Raw genomic sequence first — 18,824 nt, forward strand, 5'->3', positions numbered from 1 at the left:
TCCTAAGTCTGGGTATCTAGCTGGGAGAGCAAGTGGGAGTGGGATGGGCAGAGTCTGGCAGAGGTGGGACCTAGGCAGAGCCCAGATTTCTGCCAGCAAATTTAAGCACTTAATGTCAGTGCCTGCTTTCTGTAGTTTCTTTTCAAGCTCACATGGGATCAACTTCCCTGTTGGAGGTGCATTCCCTACAGGAAATGTGAAGTTCTAACTGAAATGTCTCAACCTTTTAAAGATGGGCTCTTCCAAATCCAGGAATGTGCTATTCGCCGCTATGTGGCAAGAACTTCTCTAGTTTTGAGTGGAAACTGATCCTGGATTTGAGAAAACTTTCTCTGTGGAAGTTGTCAAGCAAATGTTTCCAGGAAATTGTCTTCTGTTTTGGCATCTCATATTTTTTGCATCAAAATATTCTAGGTGATCTTGTAAAGTCCATTTCTTTTGGTATTTACAATCAAATTTTTGGGTTCCCCATACTTGTGAGCTTAGAAGGGAGTGTGGAGGAGGTGAATGTTGTAGAGCTCTCTGTTTAGTTGGAGTGACCTATTTGGATCAATAATACAGGTAAATGCATTACTTGGACTAGCATTTTGTTAAGAAAAAGAAAAAAAAAAGTAACATTCAATTTCTTGTATACCCAGTCCATAAAAAAAAAAAATTAAAAAAGCCAGAGAGGGCATTGTAAGACCATAGAAATGCCTGAGCTGTGACAGCAAGTACAAAGCAAGAGCTGAGTATTGTCTAGACGTTATGGTAACAGACTGACACCAGAACACCTGGCCTTAAACGTGCTGGTCCCCCCGATTCACACCGCGATGCTGGGGGAGACTCAGGCCTGGGCTGACTGAAATCAGGCACCAATACAGAAAACCATCCCAGTAAAAATATAAGTGCTTTCTTGGTTCAGAGCCTGAGATTGTAAGACTGCCAAAGGATTGAATATGTCTTCATGGTGCTATAAAGTACTGAGAACACTGTTGGGTATTATCAGATAATAGTAATATTTTATTAGGTGGTTATAGTATGTGCTCGAAATCTCTGAAAAGCAGGCTACAAATGTTTCTTTTAGGTATGACTAGCTAACCTTAGTTAGCTAGTACTTAACCTTAGTACTCCAATTTGAATGTATGGCTCTGATTTTCTTTTTTTTTTTTTTTGGGGGGGGTAGCAATACTAAAGGGTATCTCTCAGTGACACAGGTTCAATTGGCATTTAGAGAAAGTATTGGGATGCTTGGGTGAAAAGCTCTGTGTAGGTGCAAAGCATTATTGGAGTGATGCAACACTCTCTTTGCCTGAACCTAGGTACCATTTTGTGTAGTTTGATGAGCTACCCAGACGTGCTGATCTGCAATGCAAATGGCTGGAGTCCAACACCAACGTCTGTCATAGATGGGATATGTAAAGGTGTGAGCTATGACGAAAAAGAGAAGATGTTTTCCTTCACCCTGGGAGGACAAGTGTTCAGTGGAAGTATGTCAATGAATGCTTTCAATTTACATTACTTTTCTTTCTTTAATTCTTCTGTAGACTCTGCCTTTTTCACCAGCCTGTGCTGGTACTTCAGTGTACTTTACTTTCTCAAGTAAATGCGTATCTGTACAATCACAAGAGAGTAAGAACTCCCTAATTGGATGCATTGATAGATACATGGACTTCTCACACTTTACTATGCAAATATTAATGAAAGTCAAGAATGTGTTGGTTTTAGTATGTTACCCTGTAATACTTCCAATATTTAATTTAGGCAGATTCAAGCCAATAATCTGAAAGAAAGGTAAATTCTGGAGCAAATGCAAAAAGATAGATGCCCAGAGCTGCACAGACAAAGCAACGATGGAAAATAGAGTAAAGCCTTGGCACCCTGGACCCAGGGCACCTGGGTCCTTCTTCCTTAGGGTCTTGTAAATAAGGTGATGCATAGTCTAGTGATGTGTTTTTAATGCAATTTCTGAGCATTTCAATACTACCTGTTTAATTTGAGCAGCTATTTTAACAAACTTTTTCCTTTATTAGCTTCTAAGTTGGCAGAAGAGGCAGAAAGAAATTTTACTACCTTTCAGCAAGTTTATCTGTGGAGAGGTGAGTTATCTCACAGAAGTTGTTATAAAAGCTTATGGTGAACTGTGTGTTCTGTAACGGAAGTGTCATTCTCCCTTTATTTCATACTGTTCAAATCAAGACATTACTTGAAAGTCTTCTGGCAGGGGCGGATGTAATCTGGAGTAATTCTGCTACTGTCAGTTTCATAAAATTTGGGTAAATTCTTGTGTCTGAGAATATGCTTTATAACTTTTAATACTGGTGAAAAATGGTATCATGGAGACACTTGTCTTTGTCCCATCAGTGACCAGGTACCATCATAATTTGGCACATCATACGTAACTAGATGTGTTACTTTTATTAGCATGATAACTATGTATGTATTGTTTTTGCAATTTTACTTTCTGAATGCTGCAACTTACATAGCAGGACCTGCACAAATGATTTGTGATACTGCTTTATAAATGCAGACAGCCTCCAGAGCACTGATGTTGAATGCATAGTGATTGTGGATATGGCATTTGCTTTTATCCTCCAAACAGTGCCTTTTGGTTTAGGTTTTTCCCAGAGTTATACCAAGATGGTTTTACTCATTTTTGATTCATCAGTTGGTGGAACAACCTAAGGAGTTTTCCTAAACGGTGCACTTTTTAAAATATTTGCTAAATTTAGAGAACTAAAGATGATCTTGTCTTGTGGAAGAAAGAAAAAGGGAATTGCTATGCTCTTTAATTTCTGTTGCGTTCCAGGCTCCGATATGGTCACCCGGACTAAAACCTCAGAGTGTGATGCTACTGCTTTGAAGACAGAGAATGATCTAACGTTATCAGGTATCATAGTAAGGGCAGACAGAGGAGGTAGCAGAAGATAGCAGAGGGAGGTGCAGAATTTAACCAGAAAATATCATATATTGCCATATACGTATCATAATGATGTAGGTATTGTGAAATCCAGAGAATTTCTCTTAGGTAAGGAATACGATACAGGTTTTGAGAAAGGTGTTAAAAATGTGAGCCTCCTGGAATGCCCTCCTGTCTTTCTGGTTTTTACCTTCCCAGGCCAGGCTGGAAATGAAAGTGTTAAAATGTTCTGTGAAAGCTTGTTCTGTCAGAATTACTGAATTGTAAAGGCCCAGGAAATATTATGTGGCTGAGAAAAAAATTCGCATAAACCCAGGAATCAAATCCTTAGCCTGGGTGCCTGGGCATTTTTACTGTTACTGACAATATGACTGTAAATATGATGCTTAGAGGAACTCAGGATGAAACTCCAATCACAAGTGTTTCTTCCATGCATGATGAAAGTGAGGCACCTGTGAAGTTCTTTAGCTCCTTTGTTATTCCAGGGTCTGCTCTTCATTATACAATCATTTATATATCCAAAATGCATAAAATATGCATTTTATGCATATTTGCAAAATATGCAAATGCATCCAATATATATCCAAAATGCAAATACAGTAATATTTGTATTAAGTTACTAGATTTCCTTTGGGCCTTCAGCACCATAATCCTAGGAGAAAGAGAGCAGTGGAGCCTGTTGAGAGCACTTTGGTTCATCTCTAATGAACTGTAATCTTTGCTGAGGAGCCTTGATGAATACCTGAGCATGTGATTTAATACATGTAAAATCCTAACATGAAGTGAATTGCTGATTTTGCTTATGTAATTTGAAAGGAAGGTAAACTAAAATGCCCATTTACCTAGTGGTGCCTCTATACAATTAGTCGTATTTTAAAGTCTAGACTTAAAAATGAGAAAAAAATGCATTTAATATATTGGGTGAAATTCTTTTGCGTTTACCTGCCAAGGCATGGGTGCAGCCCTCAGGGTTCTCCATTTACCTTGCTGCGGCTGATGATATCATTAAAACCTGAAGTTATGTAAGGAATGCAGTTTCTTCCTCCATCCCTCAATCTTAGTCATGACACAAGAGAAACTGAAGGTTGAAGTTAAGTCTTGAGAGGTAACAAGACTTATAGGTCACCTTTGTAAAAAAGTTATGGATACATCCGGGAAAATGTCTACAGAGCTTTTATTACTTGATCATCCTTAAAGCACACGGTAACATATCTTTTCTATTTTCTGATTGAAAATTCAAAGCTATTGTGCACTCCCAGCATTTCAGCTGCAATCATCAGCATGTTTTTACTTTCCTATTTTCATTTTTGTCTGGCTGTTTCAATGCACGTAAGATTAAATAATAGAATCTCTCACAATGTTGGAGTAACTGGGGATGAGACCTGCTGATGACATTTGATAAATAAAAAGGTGTTTATGAAGAAATCTATAAGACATCAGTGAAGAGTGTCCATTTCTTTCAATATTGGATACTTATTTAAAGGGATTAATTTGAAAGCAGCCTGAAATAGCTGTGATGATTTATTGTTTCAGAGGGAGCTCACGAGATGTAAAGCATTGCGTTCACGTCTAAAGATCACAGGCAGATGACAGAAAGGAGTTATTTAATGTGGTCTGTGGGAGCATAAGCTAGGAGACATAAGGTTAAATTACTGAAATAAGTGTCAAGCTTGTTAAGAAAACTTTTTAACACTGAGAGGTGTAAAAGCTTCTCAAGGGAATATAAGGAAACTGCTGTATTTTGAATTAATAAAACTAGATTGATTGAGATATCGTAAGCATCCTCTGAGGCATCATACTTCACTGTTAGGATGGTGTGTTGCATGACAGAGTAGAGAGAACCTTTGTATTTCTAGGAGCTGTGATTTTCATCTAGTTTTTGGGTGGTGGAAATAATCTAACAATGCTATGTTGTGCAGTGCAGCTTGGTGAGGAGGCATTGCCTACACAAGCATCAATAACTGTGGGTGGACAATTCTGTTATTAAAAGCAGCCTTTGGTGTATGCTAGCCCTACAAAATGGTTGCAGCTGTTTTACCGTGAAAGGCAGAATTTTATATATAAATAAATTTAATTTATTCCAGGTTATAGTTAAGTTTTTTGTGGGTTTGAGCAGTTTGTTTGTTTGTTTGTTTGAATCTCAGATTCCACAAAGGATCTTTTCTACCTAATGGACAACAGCCGGATACGAAGTGACCAGAACTATTCTCTCTCTTACCAGCAGTATTGGGTCTTCAGGCAGAAGTACTCAGCAGAGGAAGCTGTGCTTTGGTGTCTCACACGTAAGACCTCTTGGAGACTGTTATTCTGTAGGGCATAATAATTAATTAAAATCTTTTAATAGGTGTTATAATGATGATGAGTAGAAACTCTGGACTTAGAGATTTTTCGGGGAAAACCCACAAAATTTTCATGGAAGTTGCTAATGGGGCCGCCTGTTTCCTCCTTACAATCTTGTTTGCTGTGGCAGAAAGGGTACCCACCATTCATCATCAGGGTATCCCTGTTATGGGTAAGAGAAGTAGAAGATACAGCTTAGGCAATACTTTGCCATTCTTGAAATGTACCCCTCCAAATGGATAGATGACATAGCGGTAAAAGAAGACGGTAAAATACAGATATTTGGCATTAATGATAAAGTATATTTTGCTGTGATAAATGGAGAAGAGTTTCTAGCTCTGACTACCAGGAAGGCAGAACCAAGAGTACGAAACAGTGCACAAACATCACTGTAAGAGGTCAGTAGAGCTATGCCTGTTTAAAATTAAGCATTGACATATATATTTACTGAAGCCATTGCCACAGTAATTAAGAAATGGGTTTGACAGCTTTGTTTCTTTTCTGAAGGTGCATTATTACCCTGGGGCAAATTTCAATGCAAATTGCTACAAGCAAATGGCTTGATTCTAGAAAAATTGTTTACATTTTTGTGTGATGTATGAACACTTCAGAAATATTTTTTTCAAAAACTTTCCAAGACATTGTAGACTTTATTGTCCTTTTTATTCTTTAAAGTAAGAGACCCACAACTGATGCAGAGTTCTTTTATGGTTATGCAGTTTGTATGTCAAATTTACTAAAAAGAAAGAGAGATATATCTTTATGAATCACAATGTTAGAGTGACACCAATACACTAGGGTAATGCTTGTCACAGCTGGGGAATGTCTCTTTCCAATTAGCTGTGGTGTAGCTCCTTTTCTGTGCTCTCCAGGTAAACCTGCTCTTCAGTGTCACTAGAAACAGAATCTGTCCCTGTTTCTCTTGCACTGTAATAGGATAATATTGAAATTCTCAGTTTTAGTTGTTTGCTGACAGACAGCTTTAAGTGCACTGAAGACATGAAGAGGAATAGAGAGGGGAAGAAACCTTTGTGTGTGTGTAACTCTTGGTGACTTTGCTTCCTAGGTTGTGCACAAGATGAGTTTTGTCGAATGGCAGATCTTCAAAACGCTGCAGACAAATACTCTGTGTGCACCCTCTATCCAGAGGCACAGATTTGTGATGGCAGCATCGATCAAATACCAGAAAACTGTCGAACCGTGCTGCCCTGGCAACCACAGACATTGTATCGTAAAATAGGCAAGTGTTGGGATTTGGATGTATAATGTGTGCTTTAAGCCTGGTAATGCAAGCTGGTGTTTTGACTCTTGATTCTGAGATAAAAAGTTTGAATGTATAAATGAGTCCTGGGACGTGATGGTGCAAGGGAAGGTCAGGCTGTTCTGGGTATGGTTTTTCATTTTCAGTTCAGAATGGAAAGATATTAACCGTGAGTTCCACTCTCCACCTCAGTTATTCCCAATTCAGAGAGGCCAAGGGTAGCTCAAATATCTTGTATAACAGGTCTCAGATCATTTTTGTAATGTGGGTGAAATGGGAATCTCATTGGGATGTCACCAATCCCATTTTCTACCATTAAAATTTTCATGGTAGTTAAGCAATGCAAAAATTGAAAGTCATTGAGTGTAACGTTTTTTTTATCTTTAGCAAATCCAGAGTTAGAGACGTGGATTTTAACCTCTGCTCTTTGAATGCTTGGGAAGTTCAATGATTTTCTTATAGGGGTCATGTGAGGAAGCTGGACAAACAAACCTGTTATCACTGTACAGGAACCTATACTTTTGCTGTGAAAAATGTAAAGGTCCACTGAACTTAACTATTAAATAGTGTCTTTTCGGGGAGCCCAACGTACAGCACAGGTTGAATAATGCATGAGCACACTGGAGTCTTCCATTCTGGAGTTGCCCCCCAGTTTTTGGACCTTGCAGAAGGACTAATGTCAATACAGGTCTCAGAAACAGAAGCCCTGGGCTGGAAGCCTTTCCTTGGCAATGTACTTTGCTCACTTGTTGGATTTTTGTTCATCTTCAGGCTTAGCCATCAAAAGTTTACTGTGATAATGTAAAATTTTCTTTTAATCGATCAAAACAATTGTAGCATAGAAACATAAACTTTACCCTTACCATGTGATTACTTGACCAGTATATGTAAATTACAAGGTTCAGATGATTTTTCCAATTTTGTTTTTCTTTTTCCTTCCAGTCACTCTAAAAAGTTCTGTGAAGAGCTTTTACACACGTGTACCATTCCAGAAAGTAATGGGGATCTCAGTGAGGAATAAGACTGACATGAGCAGTAAAGCTGTTTCAGATGGGTAGGACATGACTGTTCCTTTGTTTTTACCAGAAGTCTAACCATGCCTGGAATACCAAGGCCCTGTTACGCAGATGAAGGGGATCAGACATATTGATCCAAGAACAGCATTATTTGAGAATATTTAACAAAGAAAAAACAGCATATGATTTAAAGGAAATTTATAATTGTTATAAATAATAATGTATATAATTAGTAATTATATATTTGTGAATTATTACTTATACTGCTATTAAATTGCTGGTTTGCCAGTTAAATCTCTTGGCAATAATACACCAAATTAATTTAGGCTGATATTTTTAGGGCAGATATCAAAATAATCATCTAAACTATTAGATGTAGTCTGATCAAAGGTAATTTCATCTACAAATGGAAAAAGTATTGAGGTGTCTATGCAGTATGAAGAACCATGAAGCAGTCTTATCGTGAAAGGCATCTCTACAGGTTCTCAGTGTCTCTCCCCTATGCAATATCCTATCTTCCCTTCTCCATGACACAGGCAGTTATTAATGATACTAAGAGTACTGATGTTTTTCCTTTCCCAGCTTCTTTGAGTGTGAGCGTTGGTGTGATGCTGACCCCTGTTGCACGGGATTTGGCTTTTTTAATGACTCCCAGCTATCAGGTACTTTTTCGCTATTTTTATTTTTAAAATAATTTCCGTCTCCCTTCGTTATTCCAAACTTTACAATTTCTTTGCTGTGAAGGGCACTTTAAAAGCCCTTGCAGATCTTATGCAACTCTCTCTAGCACCTTTTTGAGTAACCATAATAATTTCTAGAAGTTCAGCCCAATGACATGCTCCACATCTCAGAAATTATTAAGAAAACTTCATGAGAATGAGTCCTTAAGAGGCTGCAGTTCCAACAGCATGAAATTCAAACTGATAAAACTCCAGGGAACTGTTACTTCTCATTCATCAACACCTCTTCCAAAATGTTGGTTGACTTCTTTTTGTGATTTTTTTTTTAAATGTTGTTTCATTTCTTAAAGCATAAGGGACTTAGAAAGCTAAATATTGCTGAAATTAAATGCATGTTAAGCACAAAATGTCCATGGATACTTTGGGGCAGCTTAGCCTTTTGGCTTTCTTGGATGTCTGAACTTTTCTGCTCCCAAATTTTAGTCTTCTACTTGAGGAAGATTGGCTGGGGATAGAGGTTGCCTAACTAGCTACTTAAGACATCTCAAGTAGGTTTTCTGTTAGTCTGAGGAAATCAGACCTTTAAAAGTATGCGTGACTTGAAAGCCATTAGAAAGTCAAACAAACATATTTTACTCACCTGAGATGGCTAAGTTAAGGGGCGTTGTCCCCCTATGCTCCCTCTATAGTCAGCAGAGAGATGTATAGACACAGCTATGGGGTCATTAAGAGCTTTGGTTGACTGAATCCTATTCTGGATTTACTTTTCTTTCTCTCCAGTGGCTGTAAAGGAAGTGTTCTGCTTAAAAGGAAGTGTTCTGTTTAAAAGGAAGTCTTTAGTAGGTGTTTAAAGTTGGATGCTGTCCAGGTCAAAGTCAATGAAAAAGTTTTTAATATTTTATTCCAAATTCAGATTTAGGCCGCTAAAATGGCTAACGTTGTTTTTGCAAGTGTCATGTGCTAATCAACTCTCCCTGAGGTCATTAGGATGTGCTGGTTTTACAATTCATTTGGGAATTTGGAACACTTCAGAAATATATATTTTTAATTCCCTTTTCAGTCGAGCAGACAAAATGTTCACTCAGTCAAAAATGAGTAGCTTGGAAAATTAATCCAATGTAGTTTAGATTGGAATTACTGCACAAATCAAAAATAGTTGACAGTTTTCATACCTCCATATGACCATGTGAAATCTGAAGTCTTAACTGAATATGACTTTCAGTTTCTTTAAATAGTTCTAAAATCAGTTAAGGATTTTAAAGCACTGAACATACAAAACTGACACCTCTTAGTTTATCTGATTAATATTTATTATCTGTGACATTTCAGACATTCTGTCCTGGCATTCATATAGTCAAGAGAACTTTCAGTAGTGATTTTAACACAAGCTAGGATAAATCTTCAATGAAACTGCTAGCTCTGTTTCAAACCCTCCATTTTTTTTCAGGTACAGAAATATTTACACTAGGTCTTTGAAAGGCAGAATTTTTATCTTGATTTAAGTAAGGGCTGCGTTTCAACATACATGCAGATTTTTAATTTCCAGGATTACATTAACCAGAAAGGGCTGCTTGCGCAAAGAAGAGGTCCCGATCTTTGCTCAGCGGAAATACTCCTAGTGACCTTAATGGCTTATAATGTCAGTACCCACCTTCCCTCACATTGAATTCATTGTAATTTTTCAACACTATTTTCATCAGCAGTAAAACTTGGCCCATTTTAGGTATTTCCTTCCTTAGGTATTTCTGTCAGTGGAATTCCTCTTAACACTCAGTGGAACTGCGCTGTATTCACTTTCCTCAAAATACTGTCTAGAAGAGGAAAATTTTCCTCATCATTTCTATAACCATGTATTTCCCTGGCAGGTGGAAAGATCGTGTGCCTGACTCTGAACAGCCTAGGAATCCAGACGTGTGCTGAGGAAACAAGAAGTGCTTGGCAAGTTTCAAATTGTAGTTCACCAGATGCTGAAGTCAGAATACACCCATTTGGCTGGTATCAAAAGCCTGGTAAGTGATGCAGGGAGCACGGCCTTTCCAACTGGTTTCTGCACATTGAAGCTTATTATTTAGCTTCAATGTATAGAAGCTTCAACTTTCAGATGGAGGACCAATTTGCAAGGATCAAAAATAGACGAGGCAGACAAGTATGTGCTAGGTAAAGAAAGGTGCAATTTAATCTCCATTTTAACAGAAAAGGAATAGAAATACTTCAAAGGGGTATAATTTAATTTCTTAGATTGTATGGGAGACTTGTGGCCAATGTCATAACCCAAATATATTTTGTCCCACTGCACAGTCCTGGTCAGGACATCATTCTTTGTTTCTCACTGCTTGGCTTATGGTTTAATGGTGTTTGTGGATGCATGACTTCAAAAGGTTTGGTTTTGTTACGGAATTTAAAATGCACTTTTGGCTGTTTTGGTAAAGAAAGGGCCAAGGTAGCACTGTATTCTACAAGCAGTAAGAAGCCATCACGTGTTTAAACAGAAGAGAAGTTATGAGAGGTTAGGTTATTTCCTAAGAGGAATCAAAACCAGTCCTAGTCAAAGTGAATTTTCTTTTCCATAGCGAAACAAAGGCTCCATTACTTTGTTGAAAAATTTCAATGGGTTTGTCATTTGTCACACTCCTTTTGGGTGTGTCTAGTTCTACTTTGTTAAGCTTTGGTTTAACATAACTGAAACAATAAGGAAAACAATTGCCTGACTGACTGTATCCCCCTTTATGGAAAGATAGCCTGTTATTGAGTCTACACAGGCAGAACCGTATTGAACTCCACTGAGAGCAATGAAGCCCCATGGGGGCAGGTCTGGTGATGTTGACAGAGTCAGGGAAAAAAATTGAATAAGGAGTACTTTTTCTGGCTTTTAAACTCCCTTAGTTCTTGCAGAGCAGAGAAAGACTGATATCTGAGTAGAGAGGGGAGGCATGAAGTGTGGATATATACTGTCCAGTGCATGTGATATAAGGATAACCCAGTTAAAGTTGTGTAAAGTTAAATCAGATATCCTGGCAATACACTGCATTTTACAGTGTTGGTAAACTTAAAGAAACCCCTGATTCACACTGGAAGTGTCTAAATATGAACTTGATCCTGAGCTTTTCCAAGTCCTATGCTGGCACTCTGCCCACTAAACCATCCGTTTACTCCCCCAGTGGGGCAACCCTTGTTAAAGAGGAGACACAGCATGGAGCTGAGGGGGCACCACGGGAGCTTATAGGGTTTCCCAGACCCTAAGTGTGGGCTTGGGAAGGGATGGGCTGAGGGTCTAGCGCTGAGAGGAAGGGAACAGCAGCCCTGATAAAGTAGACAACGGCAGGAGCCTGTGGGCAGGCAGAGCTGAGAGGCAACCAGGGGTAAGAATGAAGAATGGTAGAAAGGCAAAGTGAAGAGGAGATGGCAGAGGTGTAGATACACTTCCACTTCTTGGAATTGTTTTTCGTCCTGTTGACAAAGAACCAACCAAAAATAAAGGATGTTGTTCGCTTCACGGACAGAGGGATGATGAAGAGGAGCCTGGGGTGTATGCATAGGGGGGAGTGTTAGGAGACATGGTGACGTTTCCTTATGTAGTGAGGAAGTGTCAGTTGTGTTTCCACCATAACACACAGCAAGGCACAGATGTTTATGTAAATAGAGATATTTGCAGACAAAAATTTGTATCAGTTGTACTGGTGTGTTGGGGGTCTGGGAAACAGGAAGAGGAACAAGAAAGCTCTGAGACTAAAAGGGAAAATGAGTGAAATCTGAAGGAGGAATTTACGGTAGACAGTGGGACATTAGCATGAAGCAGGGTCTTTGGCTTTAGTCCACAGTCTTCTGCTGTAGGAAGGTACTTGTTTCTCTGCATTTCACAATATGTTGATGTGTGAGCTGTTTGCCCGCACAGCTCTGCTCTTTAGCAATTTGACTTCATGCATATAGTCATGGTTGCAGCTCAGTCAGTGAGGAAAATATAGTAGCATTTTAAAGAGAGTTCTAGATAGCCCCGATTCTTCCCTCCTGTCAATGTGAATGGTAAAACTCCTGAGTTTTAAGAAATATCTATTGGTTACATGCATGGGCAGTACAAAGTGGAAGAAGCAAACAGAAAATCTGATCTGTCTTCAGCTTCTGTAGGGATGGTGGTTTATTTTGTCTTAGTAAAGAATTTATAACTGATTTGATTAGCTGAAGTGTTTTACAAAATATGAATACACAGGGGAAACTTCTTATTCGTTATTTAAAATTATGAAATGTTCAAGAGAAATGTTAGCAAATAAGAAGTTTCTTGTGTGGAAAGTATGAATGATTATTTGAATTTTAATTTGAAAAGCTTCCTGCTGGAAACTGACTTGTTCCTAATTCTCCTTTTGAGAAATTCCAGTTTGCTAATCAGGAAGCAGAGAAAATCTCATGTCTCCTGTGATGCAGAAAACCAAATACAGAGAAGGTCATGGAAAAAACCACAGAACTACTGAAATGAGTTGTTCATAAATAACTGCGCTTTGAAAAGTGTTTGTAGGAATGTTGATAAATACAGAAATTTAGGGAAGTCTGGTTTCATGTACAAGCCCAAAAGTGTTAGATAGCAAAGCAGCTTTGCATCCTTACTTCTTGGTGAGAAGATGCAACATTCAGATCCCAGAAGTAATGCTGGAAATATTGAGGTGTTGATTACATTTTAAACCTTCGAGTGTAATTTTTTTCAACTGTTTTATTTTTTTCCGCTTTTAGCTGACTTGAAGAACACCATGCCTAACGTGTGTCCACCCGTTAGTTTACCTCTCAGGCCAGAAAGTGGTAAGCCTATTTATGTATTAAGCAAAAAAAAAAAAAAAAGGGAAGCATCCTCTATTTTGTATGTATTGCTAAAAGATGACACTATAATGAAATGGTTGTGTTCCCCAGGAGGTTACTAATTCAGGGGTTTACTCATTTTTATTAATTGTGTATCATTTAAACGGAAGAATTGTTGTCATCCACAATGCTGGCCTAATATCTCTCAAACTCACTGCCACAAGAGGTCACTGAGGCAAAATATTTGGCAGGATTGGTGAAGAAACTTATCATTTATAAGCGTGAATATCACATCACTTCCAATGGATATAACTTCATATTTTAGTGCAGTGACCAATGAAGAAAAGCTCTGGCAAGGGTAGCCTCCTGAAAAGCTGTTTATTGCATTATTGTCCACTGTTGTGGGGTTTCTAGCACCTTTCTTGTAGCATCTGGTGCTTGCCAGGATGGCAATGAATGTCAGATGATTAAACAAATCACCTGCAGTTGCTGTCAGTAATGCTGAATGCGAGGAGTGACGAGTTTTCAAATAGATACAATTGCAACAGAGATGCCAAGTCAAATTTAGCAAATCGAGTTTTCCCTTTAAAGCTTTATGTCTAAAAAGCAAGATGATGAAAGGGGCAATTCCTCAGGAAATTATACCACTTTATAATTGGTGTAGAAGAATGATAAACTGTACTGCCTTTGGTCCTTGTTTGTGGCTTCCTGCAAGGGTGGGAATATTATCTCAAAGATTATTCAGAACTGGATCACAAAAAATGTGGTATTTGAGGTGTGTGTTGGGTCCCACTTTTGAAGAGATGCTGTAACTTGCTATGACACCATCTCTTTTGTATCGGGAAGAAAATTTATTTCAGTCTTTCAGTAAATGAATCTTACGGTACTCACATGCGTTATTTTAAAAGTGGGTGGATCCTCTTAATAAACGAAACTTAGCTGCTGTCTTTCAGGGCTTCGTGTCTATTGCCCCCTAAAAATATATGCAAATTGTCAACAGCAACAGGCTTCCCTGATGTGTCCTTTCCAGAAATACACAGCATATCTGCTAAATGCTGTGTGTAACGGAAAGGAAGCAGGTTGACTAGTCATTAGACAACTCAAATTAACCCTCAGGTTAGACTGAAATTGAGAAGTCTCATCCATTTCTGCCCTTGATTTTCTGTTTGATCTGAGCAAATTTTTTAATCTGTCTGTGCCTGTCTTTCCTTAAACCATATGCAACTGGGCTTGCAGGATATGGTTAATATTTGCAAAGAATTTCCGATATTGAGTTCAGAATTTATTATTGACTGTTTTGTCATCATATCTATGACCACCAGTCATGATCATGTTCAGACTATTTGTATTTATTAGTAGAATTTGTGCTTTTTTAATGATTGTTTTAATGTAATAGAAGGAAAACTCCTATCTTTATAGGTAAGCAGAAATATTTTTTGTGTGAAATGCTTTGAAGAGCTAGTGGGGTAATGTGTAGGTTGAGCAATTCAACTCCTTTGCAAACTGTTTTTCCCATGGAATGCAGAAAACTGCTTTACTAAAACTTTCTTCCTCCCAGTGTGAAGCTTAGTAATACTTTTGCCATTTTCCTTTTATGTTTTTCTTGCTTTCTTAAATCTAGGAAAATAGTGACCTAAGCAGCACTTAAGGAAATTAGGCCTTTCTATCTCATTTGCTTTCTACTCTAAAGACTGCCCAGAACTTAGCCACAGCAAGCGAGGTGCTCATCTTACCCTTAGTAACAATCTTGATCTATCACACCCATTTCCAGGTCATCTTTCCAAACGCAGAGCAACTAGGGAAGTCTTTGGTTTGCAAAGGTCTGGTTAACCACCCAAGTGAGCAAAGCCTTCCATGAAGAGGCAGGATTCTGGATTAGAGCAGTTGTCCTGAGGACAGCAGTCAGGAGAAGTCACTGAATTACAGAGTGCAACGAGCCTGGACATCAAATTAGCACTAGTATCCTCTACTCTTTGGGTCCCTAACCCCAGTGTGTGCAGCAATGCATTCAAAATGCAACTGGGAGCTATCTGTCCTTCTTATGTTCTGCCTCATTTTGATACTAAAACTACCAGCCTGGTTATTTAGGTCAGATTGCTATCTCTGTTGCGTTGTCAGAGATTTTGGAAAATTTTCACAAACATTGTTTCCAAACTCTTTATGATTATATATGTTATATTAATATATGCTATAGAAGATTAATGGGTTTAGTGTTGGGCATCATAGATAAGCTAGCAGTGACTGAATTTGCTACATTGTGGTATTGCTTGTACATGGGGAAAAAAAAAATTACTGTGACTCCTGTGTGGTAACCAGATGGTGAGTGTGAGAAAATGTCACTATTTAAAGGGCACTGTCGTGTGTATGTATATATGTGTGTGCGTGTGCATGTAAGCATATATATATATAAAAAATATATATATATAAAAGTTTCCATCAAAAGATCAGAAAGATACTTAAATTTGAATACTTTGCCAGAAGGCTCTGTGAAATAGTGAAGTTACTGTTATGTCCAATCTGGAGTCTGAGTTTACTGAAGCACAATTAAGGCCTACGTTTCAGTAGACAGTACATTTGACTGCCTCATTTTCTAGTTAACCGATTTGCAATGCTCAGGACAGAGTGCCCAGCACTTTGCTTCCTCCCATTTGCAGTCAGGGTGCTGACTCCATTCCAAGTCCCGGCATGTAGTGAAGAAACCCAGATTAGCAGACTTATTTTCAGTCTTGTGGGAAGTAGATGCTTTGCCTATTTTACTCATTGTTCTTCTTGATAGAGAGGGTAGAGGCACATAGGACCATAGAAAAATAGAAAAAGGCTCGGCAAGAAGGGTTTCCACAAGTACATGGGCAGCAAAAGGAAGGGTAGGGAAAATGTGGGTCTGCTGCTGAATGGGGCAGGAGACCTGATGGCAAAGGATATGGAGAAGGCCGAGTTGCCTTCTTTGCCTCAGTCTTTACTGGTAAGTCCAGCCTTCAGGCTGTTGAGACGAGGGGGGAAGACTGCAGCAAGGAAGACTTATCCTCAGTGGAGGATCAGGTTAGGGAACAAGCTGGACATACAAACCCATGGGGCCTGATGGGATGCACCCATGAGTGCAGAGGGAGCTGGTTGATGTCATTCTGAGGCCACTTTCAATTACCTTTGAAAGACCCTGGAGATAGGGGAGGTTCCTGAGACTGGGAGGGAAGCAAATGCCATCCCTGTCTTCAAGAAGGGCAAGAAGGAGGATCTAGGGAACTGTATGCTGGTCAGCCTCACCTTGATCCCTGGGAAGGTAATAGAGCAACTGATCCTGCAAACCATTTCCAGACATATGAAGAACAAGAAGGTGATTCGGAGTAGTCAGCATGGATTTATGAAGGGCAAAATGTTGCCTGACCAACCAGATAGTCTTCTACATTCAAGTGACTGTCTAAGCGGATGAGGGGAGAGCAGTGGATGTTGTTTATCTTGACTTCAGAATGGCTGTTGACACTGCCTCACATAACATCCTCACAGAAACTGAAGTAAGGTCTAGATAAATCTACAGTGAGGTGGACTAAATGCTGGTTGAACTGCTGGTCACAGTCATGATCCAGCTGGAGGCCAGTCACTGGTGTACCCCCAGAGTTGATACTGGGGCTAATGCTGTTTAACATCTTGAATAATTACCTGGACGATGAGACAGAGTGCACTTGCAGTGAGTTTGCAGATGATAAAAGGTTGGGAGGAGTGGTTGACAGATCAGATGAGTGTGGTGCCATTCAGAGGGACCTCAACAGGCTGGAGAAATGGGCAGACTTACATCTCGGATCAAGCTGTCTTCCATCAAGTTGTCTTTCAGCTCTGTCTGAAAACGGGCTAGGACCTTCGTGTAGCAATTGTACGGAGAAGCTGTTTTAACATTCAGCCTTCTGAGAAAATAAGTATTCTCTCTCATGTTCACACATGCTTCAGCTTTTCTAATTCAAATTAATAGGACTATTGGCTCCTTTGCTGTCTTTCCTTAGGTGGTCAGGAGGGCAAGATTTGCAAGCTGAGGTAACATCTTACATTAGCTGGCTTATGTAGTTGTAAGAAGCTGCATTTTGAGGAATCCTTGACATCCTGCAGAAGGCCAGATTGTTAAATATCAGCTTCTCCATCTCTACCCTTATGGAAGGATATCACTTCAGATTTGAGCATCTCTGAAGAGCCAGTAGAATCCTTCTGCCCTGGAGATGTCGAAGTGCCAATCTTTAATTTAAAAAAAACAACACAAACCAACCTGTCAAGATTCTCCATTTTCTCCCTGAATAAGCTGGAGAATACTCTTTAAAAGAAAATTTTATGGGCCCCAAACCATTTTGTTTGTCTGTTTGTTCTACAACGAAGCCAGCTCTCCCAGAGCTAGATTGTCTTTCTTTGGACTGTCACCAGATCTTAATTTGTCTCACTTTCTGTGTTATTTAAACTCAGAATCTCACTGTTTTTTCATTTTGTTTTGTTTTTTCAAAGTCTGCATATACAATCTTTAATTGTCCAAAGTCAGCAAGGGACAGCTAGAATTATTTAATTTATCCTAGTATCTGCCTGACGGCAGAAATCCTTGAGCCAAGGAGCTCCAAGGCACTGTTCAACCCTGTTAGTTCCACCATACACAAAGGGGGTTTCTGTTGCAGTCACTACAAGTTTAAAAGATGAAAAGTTGAGACCAAATTCTTTTGTCTCACCCAAATAATTTACTGGAGTTTTCTTCACTGAAACTCTCCCTAAATAAATTGAGCAAAACCATGTATTTGTTTTCCTTCTGTTCCCCAATCTGGGCTTTTGAAGATGTTCATGAGCAGTAATCTTCATAAAACCTTTAGACCTTTGAATCTGCAATGGCAAAAAATAATTTTCAATAGCAGCTTCTTTTCATGCCCTGTCATAAAGCAGCCTGCAGCCATCAGGGAGATGCAAAAAAATCCCTTCCCCATACGAGGCTAACCTCAGGAGAGAGGCAGCAAGAGGGAAGGCTTGAGGTTCTTCCCGTTCTTTGCCTTGTACCAGATCGATCATCCAGCAGCCCATTGTAGCTCTGTGATTCCTCTCGACAGCCTGAGGCTCCTGTTGGCTTTCCCCAGGTTAGTCCCCCTACAAGCAGCACTGCTAGGCATTTCTAACACTCATTAGATACCCCATTAGCCTGCAAAAAAGGGGAATTAAGTGTTCTGTAATGCCTGCAGGTCACTGCTGTCTGGCAGGAGGGAGGTGAGCTGCACACTGTCCTTTACCTGAATTCTTGTTGCTTTGTGGTTGCTTCAACGCGTTTTACCTATTTATATTTTTGCAATACCCTTTCTGGTACTAGGTTAAACTCTCCAAGTCATCTTCATCACTAATCTGTGGTGCATTTAACTGAATGTGTAGTTCTCATATTTAACTAAATGAATACTTTTATTTGTCTTCTGTACATCTATCACATGGAGCAGACCATGATCCTGCTCGTCTGTTGTGATTTCCACATAGTTTCTGTTATCTGAGAAATAATGCTTGAAAAATAGATAGCCTGAACAGACTGGGAAAGTCCGACTTGTTACATTTGGAGCATTTTTTCCCCTGAAGAAGTTAATGTGCTGTGATGACACTGAGTATGGAACCATCTGTGGCGAGTTTCAGGTATGAACTGTGACCTTTAACGATGGGAGGACAGCTGTTATTTTAAGACTGCCTGTGCTGAAAATGCTAATATGTCATGCTGTAGTCTTGGTTTACTTATGCTGGTATTTAAATAACAACTCCGCTGAGTTGTGTGACTACGGAGGAATGTTATGTAAAAGAGAAAATAGTCAGGTCTCATAATTAGGCTTGAGATGGAACTTTCTGCAGCCAGCTGTAAG

General features: G+C 39.2%; 1 protein-coding gene across 1 annotated transcript in view; it reads left to right on the top strand.

Annotated features, from left to right (window-relative positions):
* TG (thyroglobulin) overlaps nucleotides 1-18,824 on the top strand; it is a 166,384-nt gene that overhangs the window by 58,044 nt on the left and 89,516 nt on the right. The window contains exons 27-35 of the mRNA XM_009323383.1: nucleotides 1,302-1,469; nucleotides 2,013-2,078; nucleotides 2,789-2,869; nucleotides 5,044-5,181; nucleotides 6,306-6,479; nucleotides 7,443-7,554; nucleotides 8,099-8,178; nucleotides 10,062-10,205; nucleotides 12,916-12,981. Coding sequence (XP_009321658.1) covers nucleotides 1,302-1,469; nucleotides 2,013-2,078; nucleotides 2,789-2,869; nucleotides 5,044-5,181; nucleotides 6,306-6,479; nucleotides 7,443-7,554; nucleotides 8,099-8,178; nucleotides 10,062-10,205; nucleotides 12,916-12,981 — 1,029 coding nt within the window. The remainder of the gene's footprint in view (nucleotides 1-1,301; nucleotides 1,470-2,012; nucleotides 2,079-2,788; nucleotides 2,870-5,043; nucleotides 5,182-6,305; nucleotides 6,480-7,442; nucleotides 7,555-8,098; nucleotides 8,179-10,061; nucleotides 10,206-12,915; nucleotides 12,982-18,824) is intronic.

The sequence above is a fragment of the Pygoscelis adeliae genome, unplaced genomic scaffold, assembly GCF_000699105.1.
Source record: "Pygoscelis adeliae isolate BGI_AS28 unplaced genomic scaffold, ASM69910v1 Scaffold103, whole genome shotgun sequence".
NCBI classification, from domain to species: Eukaryota; Metazoa; Chordata; class Aves; order Sphenisciformes; family Spheniscidae; genus Pygoscelis; species Pygoscelis adeliae.